We start from the raw sequence: 17,160 nt of genomic DNA on the forward strand, positions 1-17,160 counted from the left end.
TTCTTCTTCTTCAGAAGAAGAAGGAGACACCCCCCAGAATTTCTCTCAGCAGCCATCTTTGTGGTTTCCTGATCCCATTCCCCACCACTAAAAATTGGACCAAATAAAACCATGACACTTGATCAGATAGCCTTAATGAAGCAGACTTATTGTACCCTTACTGGCATCAACAGCTGAGAAAGCTGTTTTGGTTCCTGAAAACTTTTCTGAATCTATTCCTGTCGCAGTAGAGACGGACTGCGTGACATGAAATAACAGACACAGATAGACAGACAACTATGACTACTTTATTACGAGGCTGAGCCCCTTTTATCTATTTAGCAACAAGTGTATACTAAGTCTTCCGCATTTATGGCAAATATCTATTGGCTAGTTGGAAGCCACTTTTCTACTCACCAGCATATGATCGGTGTGTTTGCAAAAGCTGCAGTGTCGTTAATGTTTATGATTTTTGCTTCTGTCCTGGGCATCTGCTTTATCTCGTTCAACATTCCATTCTCCCTTTCCTAGAGGTAGCCAAGGTCACGTTGTTATGGTAACATCCTCCTTCATATAGGCTCTCAGACTCCCTTCTGTTTCCCAGGTCTCAGGCATACAACGTGATCTGCTGAATTTCAGATTCAGGACCTGCAAGGCAGGAATGCCGGCTTTCGGCCTCCACATGTACCCTACCTTCATCAATGTATTAATTGAAAGCATAAATGTGCACTACACAGGCAGTTCTATTCAGCATGCATGCAGTAGATATGCTTTTTAAACTTGCAACCCAGCTGAGTAGTAATGTTGGTGCTCTGGCAGGGGGAGATGCGGTGTGACTGATTCCCTTGCTGCTTGAGTACAGCTTCTTTGTGTGCCATATATTAAGTCCTGATCCTGAGTTATCAAGATTTATGCCAGTGCCAGCTTGTGCTGGGGACATAAGCCCATGTCATGGATTCACACTTTGGAGATTCGTTCTTGTTGAAAGAAGATGTGTTTTCAATCACAGACTAGTAACTGTGATGGAGCATGCTGGAAAATCGATTCCATCACATTGTTTCGGTTTTCCTCTGATTTTTCACAAATGCTACATAGCTATTTGGAGGTGGCGTTTTTTTTTTTTTGCAAACTGGTCTTTTGGGGAAAAGTCATAATAATGAATATTAGATTTACTTCTGCTTTCTTTAAATCAAATTATTTTGGCGACTTCAAAACTCCCTCACCCAAGAATCAATTCTTGGAGGGAAATGTGAGACAATAATGCCTTACAAGTAATGGAAAAAAATTGTAGTAATAGTGGATTACTTTGATTGACAAATCTAAGTTTCTTTCTAACCCTCTAGCTTGGAAATCTAGTTGTGTCTTAACAAATTCTTCAAAACCTAAGTAAGTGAAAGAGTACTCTTTACATCAAACACACAAAAAATCTTTCATTAATAAGCAGATAGTAATTTCTAGAGAAAATGTAGACTACATGGAGAGGTAAAACTGCTTTGAGTACTTCTGCTTGTGTAAAAATCTACTTGCTTCTTTTTACAGAGGACTTAAGGACCTGGAATTAGACACGCCTTCCATTGAGAAACGCTTTGCCTACAGTTTCCTTCAGCAGCTTATAAGATATGTGGATGAAGCCCATCAGTACATTCTGGAGTTTGGTATACTACCCCTTGCACATTTTTTAAAACAATTAAGATGTCCAATGTTATAACAACAACCAGAAAAAAAAACCATAAAAAAATTGGTGCATTCCTGGACTAGTTTTCCCTTTAATTTCCTATGGTTGAAGGTAATGAATTTTGGAGTTATGTGATTGCCATTCATTCTGGTTTCCCATTTTCATTCATCAGATTAAAAATTTTCAGACAAAATTTTTGGCTTTCATTCTTTGAAAAAGAAAACTAGCTGCCCCCTTGCATTTATGCAACTATAATAACTATAAACTATAATCTCTAAGCAAAGAGATGTGCACATTAATAGTGCACATAAATAGTTACTATTCATATGTAATCCCATTTTCAGAGAGCAAATGAAACCAGTCATTTGTGCTATTCTGAAATTTTAGCTGGAAAAGGGAGTAGAGAAACCTCTTCAGCAAACTCCCATAATGGGAATATTCTTTCACAAACACTGGGCACTTGTTTTGTCAACATATATAGTGCTATAAAGGATTTATCTGCTTTAACTTTATCTGCTTTTGGCTTAGATAAAAAAATACAAAAGTTTGGTGACCCAAGTCAACTTCTTACATGAGCAGTAAAAGCCAAAAAAACCTGGCCAGATGCAACTTCTGTTATGACCATGGGAGTTGCAATGACATATAGCATATACTGTGCCTCCTAGTCATATATGATGTAAATGAAAATATTAGAAACAGGAACATCAGAGAGATTGAAGAAATCAACGCTCACCTAAAAAACAATCTCATTTTGATGTAGAAATTTTTCAAATTTATGAGTTATAATATGCCATTGTTACTTACAGTAGGAAAAATCTGGTCTTGATAACTCAGCAGGTTACTTCTGCTCCTAATGCCTGATTACCATAAATTCATCATTCTTAATTGTATAAATTTGGAGTAATTGTGAGAATCATAATGAATAAGTAAATACTGAAACAGTAGAAACATTGGTGGAACAAATACCATCCCTCAATAGATTAATGCAAAGAAGACAATAAATAAACGATAAATAGTTTGGCAGCTGTACCAGATTTTATATTGAAAGAGGTTTTGATTTGTATAGTAAGAGAAGAATGAAGCAATTTAAATTTCAGCTGGGTAGACCTAACCATTAATTTTGTTAGGAATTAAAATTTGTTAATTCTGTTTCTCCTGGAAATAACTGGAGAAAGGTGTTTCATTAGAATATGAGTTTAGGCTTCCAAATTGTCACCTGTAACAGCACAAGGTAAATAGCAACAGACCTTTTTCTCACAAAGATATCCATATCTCTTTGGATCCATATCTCTTTGCATACGAGATGCCTATAATTTGATGAAGATTTGGACCATTACTCTTTATACATTTTATTTGCTGTTACTCTTCCTCTCACAAAGTAGTCATAAAATGCCACTTGACCTAGTGCATATGATGTTTGAGATACCTTAAATCTACATCTAAAGATGACCAGTATTATTTGTTTGTAGTGTAACTTCCTGAGAAATATGCAAGTAGACAGTAATTGGGATATATGACCAGGAACGTACTTTTTTTCTCTCTGCAGATGGTGGCAGCAGAGGCAAAGGAGAGCAATTCCCATATGAACAAGAAATCAAGTTTTTTGCCAAAGTACAGTATATTTTTGCTTATTCTTTGTCAATGTAGTGAGTAATGGAAGTGAGAATGCATTTTTTAGTGACTGTTATTGCTACAATTCATTCTTTTATTAATTAAAAATGGCAGTAATAAAAATAGCTTGAAAACAATGTAGGATGAAGTACAGACGTAGGAAAATTACAGGATTTTTTTTCTTATTCTCATTATTTCCTGCTGCATGATATGCAGCTACTCATTTGATGTTAATCATAAGCTCCCTACATTTCCTGTCTTCTCGCTTAGTCTAATGTTAGAGATTTTTCTCTTTTGCAGTCTTCAGGTAAGTAAATGTGAGCAATAGTTATTGGAATGAACACAGCTGTGTATCTGTCAGTGTCATGGTAGTTATTTATCTGTTTTTAAAACCATGCTGTTGTGTCCATCACGGAGTCACACTGGCTGAGGTTGGAAGGGCCCTTTGCTTAGCAGTGTCAGAGAACCATGTCCGTCTTTTGAGTATCTTCAAGGGTTGACACTCCACAGTCTCTCTGGACAACCTGTGCTGGTGCTCAGTCACCCTGACAGTAAAAAAATGTTTCCTGATGGTCAGAAAAAACCTACTGTGTTTCAGTTTGTGCCCATTGATTCTGGTCCTGTCACAGCTGGAAAGAGCCTGGCGCCATCTTCTTCACCCCTTCCCTTCAGATATTTATACACATTGGCAAGATCCTCCCTGAGCCTTCTCTTCTCCAGGCTAGAGTCCCAGCTTCCTCAATCTCTTGTCCTTTGAAAGATTCTCTAGTTTCTTAATCATCCTTGTGACCCTTCACTGGATTCTCTCCGGTATGTCAATGTTTCTCTTGTGCTGGGAAGCCCAGAACCAGGCACAGCACTTCAGATGTGGTCTCACCAGTGTTGAATAGAGAGGAGGAACTAATGCAATCTGTCTAATGCAATCTGGATGCTGTTGGCTGCCTTTGCAGTAAGATTGTGTTTTTGGCTCATGGTCTGTTTACTGTAAACTGAGGACCCCCTTCTTTGCAAAACGGTTTTTGAGCTAATTAGCCCTCCATGTGTGCTGGTAACTGGATTTATTCCTCCCCAGGTGCAGGACTTTGCACTTTCCTCCAACAGTCATGAGGTTCCTCTCAGCAAAATTCTCCTTTTTCTGGCAAGATTTTACATATTATAAACCAAGAAAATCTGTTCATGCCTTTCCCATGTGAAAGGTTGTATATTAGTATATTCAAAATGCCTTTTGCATTCATTAGTTAATAAGAAAAGGCAACTGTTTGCAATATTTTCTTACCCTGGTATCTTTGCTGTAAGTTGTAATTTCCACACCTTAGAGTACTTCCAAGCTGATGACCCAGAAGCTAGCATTCCACTTTCTTGTGAGCCATGCTCCAAAAAGGAAGTAATCACATATTTTCTTTCTGGCCATTTATTTTGGATCTCCTCCTGGCTGACACCTGCATAGGGCACTGAGTAATAATCACCACAGGAAGTAAACAGGAAAACTGACCATGCCATTAGTGAATGAGGATGTTTTGGGAGTTTTAGTTGAAAAATCTAGAACTAAATGATGTTATTTTGCTGACAGTTGTAGGTGAATTTTTTTAAACCTACATTAAAAAAACTAAGAACAACAGTTTTGTTTGCTTCTGTGGTATGGGAAAAACCTTAAACTGTGCGGTGAAATTAAATTATACTTTCTGCCTTGTAGTCTTCCTAAAAAAAACCACAGATAATTCCCAGTGATAATGTAAAGTTTTTTCTCTGCTGCCTTTTTTGATGACATATTAAGTGCCTTGAATACTAAATAAATTCAGAGGAATGGCTATTAAAGAAAAAACCCAAACAGCTAGAGGTTTTGAAACAGAAGACCTGTATGAAATGTCCTGTCTTTAGCTGTGACTTACAAAGCATAATAGAGAACAGAGTAAAGAAGTTCCTGAGATAACCACTCTTTCTGATATAATTTCAGGTTGTACTCCCTTTGATCGATCAATATTTTAAAAATCATCGCCTGTATTTCTTATCCTCAGCAAGTAGGCCTCTCAGCAGTGGAGGCCACGCTTCTAATAAAGAGAAAGAAATGGTGACAAGGTAAAGCTTAAAATAATATTAATGTCTATGCATATGTGTGTTTGTCTTTAAAGACCAGTAGTTGTTAGTGGGAAAGTGAGAAGTGGTAGGCACAGAAATATTTTATGTACACACAAATTAAACTTCTTTCACCTTATTTTCCTGTTAGGAAAAACCATTGTATAAATTGGAGAGAAGTACAGAGTTATTATTATATGCTGTTTAAAAGGTGATGATTTTAGCATGCAGGGAACTTAAATTTATCATTATGTCCAACAGTAGAGCACTTGCACAGTCTGTGGTACAGGCTACTCAATTGTATATCAATTTTCCCTGTCAGAAATAGGTATATACTGAAATCATTATTCCTGCAAAATTTTTGGGTAGATTTAAATGCCAAACTTATTTGTATCTGAGTTTCAGTAAATATTATTAATGTCCATCATAAAAATTAAGAATAAGGGAGTTACATTCTTTCTGCTCTTCGCTTTTATGAATAGTAATGAGTAGTGCTATTGCAGAAATACTCACTTGATTCTTTCTTAAGCTACACTTTTTATAAGACCATCTCTCTGAGATATGTTTTCATTTAATTTCAGTTCTGATTGAATTGAAACCCACCTTTCCCCTTTAGAAAGGTGGATTACAAGCTTCACACGGGACCTCTTGCATACCTGTAATGTGTGCATGTATGATTGTTGTCTTTTTGCCTGTTGTTGGGCATGAACCATGCGATGTTGAATGGCTGTATTTTGAGGCTGGCAGCCAGTTTGTGATCGTACAGACATGGAGGGCTTGCCAAGATTGTGTGAATACCAAGTGAAGTTTGTAGCAGAGTACTAAGCACATGTAAGAATTGGCTGTCTTGATCTTGTGTCATCTCATGGCCAAATTTGATCTGGCAGTTTATCTGAAAGGTGTTCTTTAATGGATTTAAAAACTGTATCAAAATGCATGCACATAAATAATTTTCCAGTCTTTATGAGCTGCTGTTTTTCTGTCTGTAAAATCCTGGATAACAGTATTTTTGCAGTTGTTAAGTCATGCCAATAAACTCTCTACTTCTGGAATATGTCACATATATCAGCATACCTGCTTCGTGGAGACTCAGGATTTCTGCACATATGCTCTATAGGTGTGTGAGGTTCCCAAACATATAGCCCTGCCAGAAGATCAGAGTTGCTGCCATGTTTGATTGAGTTACCTGCCACCTAGATGTGTCACCCAAGGAAAAGAAAACAGACACAAGGAAACCTTGGATGAATAATAGCTATAACTAATCCTGTTGAGCAGTTTATTTCTTAATTATCAAGACACAAAGATTGTAGAAACTACATTATATGATCCATTTCCTGAAGGGTTGTTTTGGGCCATTTTAATAGATTCCCTGCATTTATTTGTTTTGTGTTTTTGGTTTTTTTCTCCTCTAGAGTATTGTAGGGAACTTACTAAAGTTGAATTTCAAATTTTCTGTTGAGTTTTCTCTTTAAAATTGTTATAGTGCACTTCCTACATAGAATTTGCTTTAAACTAAGGGCAGTTCCTGGCTGCTTTCCTTCTCCAGTGAGGATAAGCTTACATTCATTAAGCTATGGAAGAGTTTACCTTTGGGTATTGATAATGCAGTGATGGTGTTGGCATATGCAATAACCATTCCATGTTCCATGTAACCATACCAGCAAATACGGTAAATCCAGATCTATTTTGCTGAAAAATATGGGTCAGACTTCTTCCTGAAATGTGGTGGCATTTGTAACGAGCCTCTTCATAATTTAATTTTTTTGGATTTCGTATCCAGTAGAGCATGTTACAATTTCTTGCACTACTGCAGTTGTATGAAATTGGTTCTGAAAATCAATCTAAGTATTGGCAACTTGGACTTCTTTATTTATTAATTTATTTAACCCCAACTAAATTCACTGGAGATAATAGTTTCAGTCTCACTTTGTGGAAGCATAGTATCTACTGAATGGTACAGTCAGTTGAGTAATATTTGCATCCCAGAAAGTAAGAAAGATTGGTGAGCTATTTATGTCTTTCCCCAAATGTAYACAAAATCTATATGATGCTGACTAATATGCCTCTCTACATCGTTTAAGGTTGGGCTCAGTGAACCAAGATCTGCATAAAAGAATATATAGTGTATGTCTGCATCATGGAATAAAAAGTGAACAGAGATCCCTGTACATGCACCAGGCAGACTCATTTCTGAACCAGAGCAGTTGCTGTTGTTAGAGTGGATCACTGTGGAATGGCTAAGTAGCTGGATTCAATATCACATTAACCTGGCTGTTGTGATTCTGGACATAAATGTTTCCATTTGACACCATGCTCTTGTCTGTCAATGGAACAGCATGTTCAGATCTCATCCATAGGCTGTGCAGACATGCTTATTGTGTCTTTTGCTTTTAAATCAGAGGCTAATAAATAGCCAATGTGCCTATTAATTAAGTAGCCTAATAAAATGATATGATATTGTTCATGTCATTTATAGCAGATGAAGGCATTTGCAGCATAAAATAATAACACCAAGATGGATGTTCCTGGTGCAAATTCTCACCCCAAACCATATCATGAAGATTGATCTAATTCCTCCTAAATCTGGAGCACAGGTCAATTGGGGTTGGGCAGTTTGTTCCTACTTTTGTGAATTAACATACAATTTCATTCTTTGTTTTCAATGGAGTGCTGCTCATCATATTGTTCTAAACCATGTAAGAGGCAAATTTCATGCTAAGTTTTTTTTAAAAAACTTGTTTGAAAATAAATTCTTCCTGTGTTCAAGTTTACAAGATCCTGATTGAACTAATCAAACATTTGCCACCACACACCTCAGTTAATCTGATTCCCTTGCCTTTTGTTTTCAAATTTTCAGTGGTATCTTGTATAGCACAATGATCACATTTTACTTTTAAAAGCTTTGATGGTTATTTCCTTGTCGGTTGTGGTATAAAATGCTTTTATATTAATTAGCTTTGCTTTTAATTTTTTTTGTTTGTTTTTTTAATTATAATATGTGCTTATTTAACCATGTTTATTAAGGATATGCACTTAAAAATTCTTTCTTTAGTATTCTGTCCCACATTCTGCTCAGACAATTGATTCTTTCTGCGTGACATCATGTTGCTTTTCCTGCTCATATATCAGCTGTTATTTTTTTCTTTCTTGTCCCCTCCTCCCTCCCTTATTTTTTTCCTTTTCCCTTCTCTTCTCTTTTTATTTTTCTTTTGTCTTCAGCCTGTTCTGCAAACTTGGAGTTCTTGTCAGGCATAGGATTTCACTGTTTGGTAAGGAGACCCTTGACAAATACTAGCATGGCCATCACTTGGTTTTCTTTGCCATTTTTACATTTTGTTAAGTGCAGCTGCTTTGCTGCATGTTGCATGGCTGAAATGCATGGTCCATATAGACCACTAATTCTTTAGACTGATAGATCACAGAATTCATTAGATGGAAGTAAAAGCTTTTGTAGTTTTCAGTTTGGGGAGGGTGTGTTTAGTTCTCTGTATATCTTAACTAATATTTGGGTTTCATTATCCTATCAAAGAATTTTGCTGGGTAAATTAAAACTACTGATTTGTTATGTTATTCTGAATCACTTGGAAAAAAAACATTTGACAATCAGAACTGCACATTTGTATAGGAAAGTCATTAAGGAAGTTTTGAAGTGGGCTGAAATGCTTAGTGATGTTCTGTGGAATTCTTGAATATTCCCAGATGTGCTTGACTCCACATACACATGTGTACTCTCTTTCTGGGATTATGTGACCTTGGCAGGAGCTTGGTGTTTGTCTTATGCCATGTGAAAATCACTTAACTGAAGTTGTTTTGAAGTCCATATCGAGTGTATACATTAAATGCAATGTATGGCACAGTCATTTACTTTGCAATTTTTTCTTATGTGGTGCTAGGAGAGTTGGAATAGTACATCCTATGCATACATGGCTTCTATGATGGATGCAGTGCAAACTTCAGCATCCATGAACGTTCCTAATAGGATAATTATCTAGTGAATTGGGTAAATTAGAATTTGATTATGATAAGATGCATCTAACTCAATTCCTGCATGTTTCATTCAACGTGAAGGGAAGGAACTCACTGCAGCAGTGTGGTTTAAAAAGCTTACAGACCATTATGAAAACTGTTAAACTGAGAAGAAAGATCATAAGGTTTTTTTTGGAAAATAGTTTTTAAATATTTTGGGAGGAGCTGAGTGGATTTGCCTATAAATCCAAAATGTCATGGGAGGAATGGAGTTATTTCTGCATCTGTGTGGCATTTTTGCAGCTTTTCCTGAAGGGTGGAATATATCACAAATGTACACATAAACTCTGATTTATACCCTAGATTGTTTCTTCAAAGAATGAAATAGCTCAGGTATACTATCAAAATTTTACAAATCTTTTTTGTTATTTGTGCATTTGGTTTTCAGACTTTTTTTTTCTAAAATGAATCACGGTTAAAATTAGAAACCTAAGTCATAACTTTCTTCAGTACTAAATAAAAGATCTTTTCTATTCCACATCTCATCTTGCTTATTTCCTCTTGATTGGCTGGGTTCAAGTGCTAAGTCAGATAGGATCAGCTGAGTATTTGTGATGGCTACAGGTTTTTTAGCTCATTTCCTAGACTGCAGTAACTAACAGAATACAAAATCTTCATGCCAACACAGTAAAGTTTCCGTGATTTATGACAAGGTCGTGAGATTATGGAGCATGACTGAGTTGTTTTCTATGGACCTACCAACTCAAGTCAAAGTCACCTTATAGTTTTCCTTCCCCTGATAATGAATTGCATCATGTGAGAAAATCTGGTCAAGAGAGTTGCACTTATTCCAACAGAGACAATGACTGTGTGGGAGAGGAGAAAATGCTCATAACTGAGTACAGCTGGGACCTAGAAAGTTGTTTGTACATTTTGAAGGCATCTTCTTTGAACAAAAGTTGTTCAATAATAATTTTTATGGATAGTGTGGAGTTTGCTATAACAAATAGCAAAATAGAATAGTTTTGCTATATAGGCATTTTATATTATTGTGAATTTGAATGATACTTCTGAATATACAGTTGCATTTATGAAAATGGTTAGTGTAAGTGATGTAGACTAAAAGGTATATAGGAATTTGATAAATAGGGAAATTAGGCATGCATATATTCCAGGATGAACTTAAACAGTAAATCACATTTGATATCTGAGAGTGTCATTGAGATTATGGGATTGTCATTCAGCATGAAATCATTATTTCTTTACTATGGAAAAGTAGATTTTGACCATAATAATTTCTGTTTGAGAGCTGTAGCTGTATTTCAGGAAGACTGTATTGATTCATTTTCGTTATTATTACTGGGCTGAAATGGAACAATTTTAATTAATAATTTTGGTGAACAGAGCCTTTTAATATATATTTTTTCAGTTTAAAAGAACAGATTTACATAAGTAGTTTGATTCAATTTTTATACTGTTTAAATTTCTAGAAAGCCATTCTGTTCTGGAGCAGGTTGCTGAGAATTTGTGGCTGCCCCATCCCTGGAAGTGTTCAACACCAGGCTGGATGGGGCTTTGTGCAAGCCTGGTCTTGTGGGAAGTGTCCATCTGCAGCAGGAGGTTGGACCTTGATGATCTTTAAGGTCCCTTCCAACCCAAGCCATTCTATGATTCTCTGATGGTCTAATCCACAGTCTGGTGTTCTTTGAGTACTTCCCTCCACACCTGCTGTCATTAGCACAGTCCTGTGCTGTTTTCATCAGCACTTGGCATTCCTTCCAGCAGAGCATCAAATAAGGGAAAAACATCTATCTGACAAAAAAACCTTAATCTTTTGGGGTGGTGGTTTTGGTAGGATTTTTTTAGGTCACATCAGCTTTCTTATCTGCTTGCTGTATCATTGCATGATCACAAGTGTATCACTGAATGTAGATAAAAGTATTTTTAGAAATCTATCTTAAGCATTCAATTTGTTTCTAATTTTTTAATCAAGAGAATTTAAGGAGAAGCAAGAAAAGGCAGTTTTATCTTTATATTGTTTCATTAAAAAAAGTAAATTAAAAAATTTACCTGTGTCTGTGGTTCAAATTTCTGTAGCCCGCATCTGTCCTGGATTTAAAAAAAAAATCTGAGGGGAAAGAGGCTTGTACATGGCAATATTTTGGAATGTGCATATGCATAGAAAGCTTGTTGTGTGTAAGTCCTCTTTTTACATACCTGAGCAGGAAAAAATAATCATGGAATACATGTATTATGTCGTAGACTGGTTTTCATGTGGACTACACCCAAATAAGCTACAAATGGCTGCAGCTTATGGGGAACTCCAGGGAACTCACTGTTTTTATGACATTTTATATAAGTGTTTTCTTCCTGCAATAGCAGGTTTTTTTGTTACTGAGAGGAGGCAGATAAATAGTCAGATAAACTTGAATTAATTAAAGCAAAACTTAGAGAAATCAAATAAAAGCCAGATACAATGCACTGCAGCTCTGATTAACTCCACATTTAAGTGTTTCCATCTTGACTGCCTCAGCAATTTGATGCGAGATGCTTTACTGCCTCTAGTTACTGCATTTGTGTAAACAAGGCTAAGACAAAAAAATGCATGTTTTTTAACTTGAATATTGAAATTTTGCAGAAGTTCAGTTGCTCTTCTGCTATGTCATTTATTTAATTAAATCCCGAGTTACAGTTAGCAGAGTATCAATATGCATAGCTTAATTGGTGGATAATTTTCCCTCCCTCTCTAGGAAACGATGCAACATCAATAGTCAACTGTCTTCACATACTGGGACAGACCTTGGATGCAAGGTAATACTGATTATATTTTCTAAAATACAAGGAAGATCACTGAAGAGACTAATGTGCAGTTACATTTGGGCTAGCTGTGAAAGGCTACAGAATTTCAACATTCAAGAAGTTACAGTGGTGAAAAGAATTCCCATTGCAAAACAGGTTAATTTCTAGATTTGACAGAACACTATTTATGTGTTACACTTTAAACTTCATTATGGGTCAGTGGTGTCCAGAAATTTCTGGTTTTTAGTTTATTTGATTTAATAATGTGACTTGCTCAAAACCACAATGAAGTTAGAAATATTTTATTATTTTGCTTACAATGTTTAATCCAAAAAATTGGGATTTAAATGCACATGGAATACAGTAAATCTGTCTCATAGTGTGTCTTCTTTGCAAAATTAATTCAGCTTCTAATTTGAAAAAAACCAAACACTTTGCATAGAATTCAATGTTACTTTTACATTAAATTGAATTGCCTGAGCTACTATTATGAAGTTTATGGATGAGATAGCCTTGATATATTAGAGAGTATTGTGTTGCTTTTCATTTATAGTAAAGTCAACCATCTGTGCTCATACTGATTTTTAGATCTTTGTGGTTGTAAAACAAAATAGGATAGTTTAAACTGTCACCATGGAAATTTTAAAGTAACTTTTTTCCCTTTGCCTTTAGTCTCAAAAAAATTGTTTGGATTATGCGCAGATAATTAGTTTTCTCAATACCTTTGCAGTGGCTTTTATGGACAAGTTTTACGTTCCATTTACTATGGGCTGGAGTCATGATCATGGCCATTAATATGGCTCAGCTGTTGTATGGTAATCTTTTCGTTTGCAGTATCTTGGATTTTTTGTCTTAAATTGTCCATGCTCCATGAAATCACACAGATGGAATACAGATACAGGTGGAGGTCACTAATACAGCTCTTGGTAGAGCTGTAAAAATAGCTCCATATGGAGATTAAGGAATTCATAGAGGTAACATGAAAATTTGAACATGCTGCTCTTGAAAGTGTATATATTCACTATTTAAAATAAACAATCAGACTGAAAAAATGGACTGATACTCAATTTACAAAAGAATATCACTTTGATTTATTTCATGCATGCCAAAATGGATATTTTCTTTAAGGATAAAATTTTCTTTATAATTTCTTTATAATTGAACTAGTTAAATCATGTAAGGTAATAGTTCTCCTGGATTATATCTTTACATAATTGTTTATGGTTCTATAGTTACATAATCAATGCCTTTATTTATCTATTTATTCATTTGATATTAGTAGATGTAGTTGTTTTCATTCATTCCTTTCTGACACCCTTATTTTGGAGACAGAAATGTGACTGTCATGATTGGGAAGAATTTCTTAGTTCTATCTTGAGACAGGTTTTTCCAGAATCAGAAACTGCAGACTTTCTCTTATTTTTGTTAGGCATTTTTTGGTTTTTTCCCTCTATGAAGGCAAATGAATCAGTTTATGATTTGTGAAGGACTGTTCGATCAGTAGTAAAACAAAGTAACCCTTTGTTCTTCTTGATACCTATGGAACTTGTTTTCAATCAGTTATTCTGCTCTGAGATTTTACAATATTAAAAGATGAAAGGTTTTTCTTCAGATCTCTATTATCTTTTTCATATAATCCAAGACTAAGCTTCATTCCATGGGTGTCTGACAGAATATTCTTCTTCATCCTTTTTGAATACAATAAACAGGACTGTGATGAAAACTGGTCTGGAATCAGTAAGGATGGCATTGAGGGCATTTTTGGACAATGCTGCTGAGGATCTGGAGAAAACAATGGAAAATCTTAAGCAAGGGCAGTTTACACACAGCAGAAACCAGCCGAAAGGAGTTACACAAATCATCAATTATACTACAGTTGCTCTCCTGCCAGTGCTATCTTCATTATTTGAGCATATTGGACAGCACCAATTTGGGGAAGATTTGATATGTATGTATCATATTATCATGTGTATGTAGAAGGGCCATGCCATGAAAATATCTGTAGTGTCTGTCATGCAGTAAGCACTACTAGGCCATCAATTCTATTAGAGAAGGACAAATTGTATGTAATTTTAACAAAATTGTTATTTGTATGATCAAACATTTGCTGCAATCAACCAAAAAGCTGCAGGTTTTAGTGGCCTTTGAATAAATATTAAAACAGATGTAGCCATGAATAGAAATTCAGAAGGATCTCTTTGTTTATAACTTTACCATAGATTTGCTGTGACTTCCTTCATGTGTGAGAATTCACTTTGTGTAAGTTAAGTGTAAAGTTTGCCTTTACTTTGTCTATAAATAAGGTTGTACTTCAAGAATGATGTTGCACCATCATTGACTCAGTTTCAGTTAGAGGGAATTCTAAGGAAAAGGAGAAGTGGAAGGAGCTCCTGAAGAATTCAGACACCAGAGAAGGGAATGGATATGAGAGCCTGTGTATGGGATTTCTGTAGAGATTTGTAAAGGTGCCACATGTAAAGAGTTGGTATGCCATTAATTTTATAAAGTTAGCGCACTAGTGAAGTAGGTTTATTGTTTCAGCTGTCAACATGCTACTGAAGTAAGTGGAAGTTTTGAGTAAAAAGTATAGCACTCAGAGGTCCAAAAACTTTGCATTTAGTGAGTGATTTCTGTGGACTGCCTTTGTTAGCTTAGTATTTTAATTCACATGTTGTCTAAAGAAATTTATTAATTCTATGGGAATCTATTGCAAGGAAAAATATTTTTGTAAATATAGTTTTCTTCTTCTTTGTAGTGGAAGATGTTCAGGTCTCTTGTTACAGAATATTGGCCAGTTTATATGCTCTGGGAACCAGCAAGAGTATCTATGTAGAGAGGTAAGAAGGGAAGTTGTTCTTCTGTTTTTGATATTTGCATATATTTAGCATCCTGAATTTGTAGTTCAGAAATGAATGTGGGAGGAGAATATTACTGGAATGATATCTGGAGAGAAAAGACAGTGCTCAGAGTTTAAGTGGAATGCAAGTGCATTTATTATAATATGCTTTTAATATTGCATTATATGTTTGTCAAAATATATTTCTTAAATAAAATAAAAATTGCAAATAAAATTATCTGACTTTACAATAAATAGCATGTGATTTGAGGCTTAACTGGGGCATTGTAAAATTATATAATTGAGCTCAGCAATTGTTATATTCTTTCTTCTGTAATGTTTGATTGTGATGTATATTTCTTACTCATTGCCTTAAATTTAATTTGTCACTTGTACAACATTATTTATTGTCTAGCTCAATTACCCAGGTAAATGAAGCTTTATAATTGGKTTTTTTTTTAATACATCTCAGTATCTGCTAACCCCCCTCCAAGTTACACTTGGTCTGTGCAAGCCATGTTTGGTGAAAAAATAGAAATACCTAGAAAAATTCAGTTCTTAAAACTGAATAGTTGCACTTCAGTGACTAGTACTGTTCTGAAGGAAGTCTAAACAGAATTCATACCTTTCAGATATTAGTAGCAGTAATCTAGGAAGTTCACTGTCTAGGAAGTTACACTCTCCAGTGAATTGGTCTGTGCATAACTCCAGAGCAGCCCCATGACATACCCTTGCTTATTTGGTGGTGGTATCATAGGCAAAAATATGAAAAATTGTTGGGACCAATATTTAAGTAAAAAAATTCACATCTGTGGAAAATCAGGTCTCATTAATTTCATTAAGGATATAAAATAATTTGTTTTGCTATTTGGCAAATCAAGGATATAGGATTTGTTTTGAAGACAAAATATATCAGTAAAAGTGACAATTTTTGTGCATGATTGCAACCATTATTGCAACCAAAATCACATAGCATGCTCTTTGCAGGTTCTGGGATGGATGTATGTTTTGCTTATGAGGACTTACAAAAAGAAAGGAAAAAGGAGAAAACAGTATGAATAATAATGGAATGGAGTTAGATTTAACCAAATCAAGTTTAATGAGTTAGATCTAGAAAAAAGAAAATCTCCTAAACTGAGATAAACTATAGACCAAGGATGAATCTTGTTAAATCACAAGATCAGTTTTGAGGTCTTTTTTTCCTTTTAATTTGATAGTTTATGATTCTCCTGGCTCAAATTCTCTTGGATTTCTGTCACATGTGTTACTTGGTCTCAAGGCATTTCACACCTCTCTAAATTCTGCTGTGATGAATTCAATTGGAAATTAGAAATAATAATGTGAATGTCCCCTGAAGAACCCAAGTGAAATGACAGGGCATCACTTCTTCCTAGAAACAGGCTTTTTATATATTTGACACAGTAAAAATTTTGATTATCAAATAAATGTCATATATTTGAAGACATTAAAGCAATGTCTTTGTGATAAAATTTCAGGGTTCTTGATGATTACAAGCAATTTGCCACTCACTGAGGAACTTGACTTTCATAGTAGACTAAGCATGAAAGTGATTAACTATTTCTATTAACTATTAATAATTAACTATTTCTCAGGAAAAGGAAATATCACTTAAAAAAAGATAGTTGATTTTGATCTTTGTTCTATCCAGTAGCTTTTTCTTAATAGTAGATATTACAAAGTCATTAAAGCTGAGAGTAAAGTAATAGAAGAGAAAGCATTGTTACAATTATTGTGCTTTCCCCTGCATGTTGTACATTTTCTGCAAGCTGTGTAGGCTCCCTTTGACATTTTATGTCTTAACATTTCATTCATATTTTAGCAGAGGGTTGCTAAACTTCAATTTCTGTAATGTGCTCATGTTTATGATCCTAATAATGTTGTGGCTTATCCCTTTAAAATACATTCATTTTAGAATACAAACCCAAGGTTGGTTGGTCAATCATCACTGACCAAGTGACCCCACTGGTGGTCCCTTCCAACCTTACCAATTCTGTGGCTCTGTGGTCAAAGAGGTGTATATTTAATTATGTTTATTAATTCACAGGCAACGATCAGCACTAGGAGAGTGCTTGGCTGCTTTCTCAGGTGCCTTCCCAGTGGCGTTTTTGGAAACTCATTTGAACAAACATAATATCTATTCAATCTACAATACCAAGAATGCAAGAGATAGAGCAGGTATTTCCAGAAACTCACATTATGG

General features: G+C 35.2%; 1 protein-coding gene across 1 annotated transcript in view; it reads left to right on the forward strand.

Moving 5' to 3' along the window:
• The window catches only part of RYR2 (ryanodine receptor 2), a 288,052-nt gene that overhangs the window by 196,979 nt on the left and 73,913 nt on the right, over positions 1 to 17,160 (forward strand). The window contains exons 60-67 of the mRNA XM_057379481.1: positions 1,519 to 1,634; positions 3,201 to 3,265; positions 5,220 to 5,341; positions 8,558 to 8,607; positions 12,055 to 12,115; positions 13,813 to 14,051; positions 14,859 to 14,940; positions 17,005 to 17,135. Coding sequence (XP_057235464.1) covers positions 1,519 to 1,634; positions 3,201 to 3,265; positions 5,220 to 5,341; positions 8,558 to 8,607; positions 12,055 to 12,115; positions 13,813 to 14,051; positions 14,859 to 14,940; positions 17,005 to 17,135 — 866 coding nt within the window. The remainder of the gene's footprint in view (positions 1 to 1,518; positions 1,635 to 3,200; positions 3,266 to 5,219; positions 5,342 to 8,557; positions 8,608 to 12,054; positions 12,116 to 13,812; positions 14,052 to 14,858; positions 14,941 to 17,004; positions 17,136 to 17,160) is intronic.

The sequence above is a fragment of the Malurus melanocephalus genome, unplaced genomic scaffold (genome assembly GCF_030028575.1).
Source record: "Malurus melanocephalus ecotype Western Australia unplaced genomic scaffold, MMel_1.1 scaffold_408, whole genome shotgun sequence".
NCBI lineage: Eukaryota > Metazoa > Chordata > Aves > Passeriformes > Maluridae > Malurus > Malurus melanocephalus.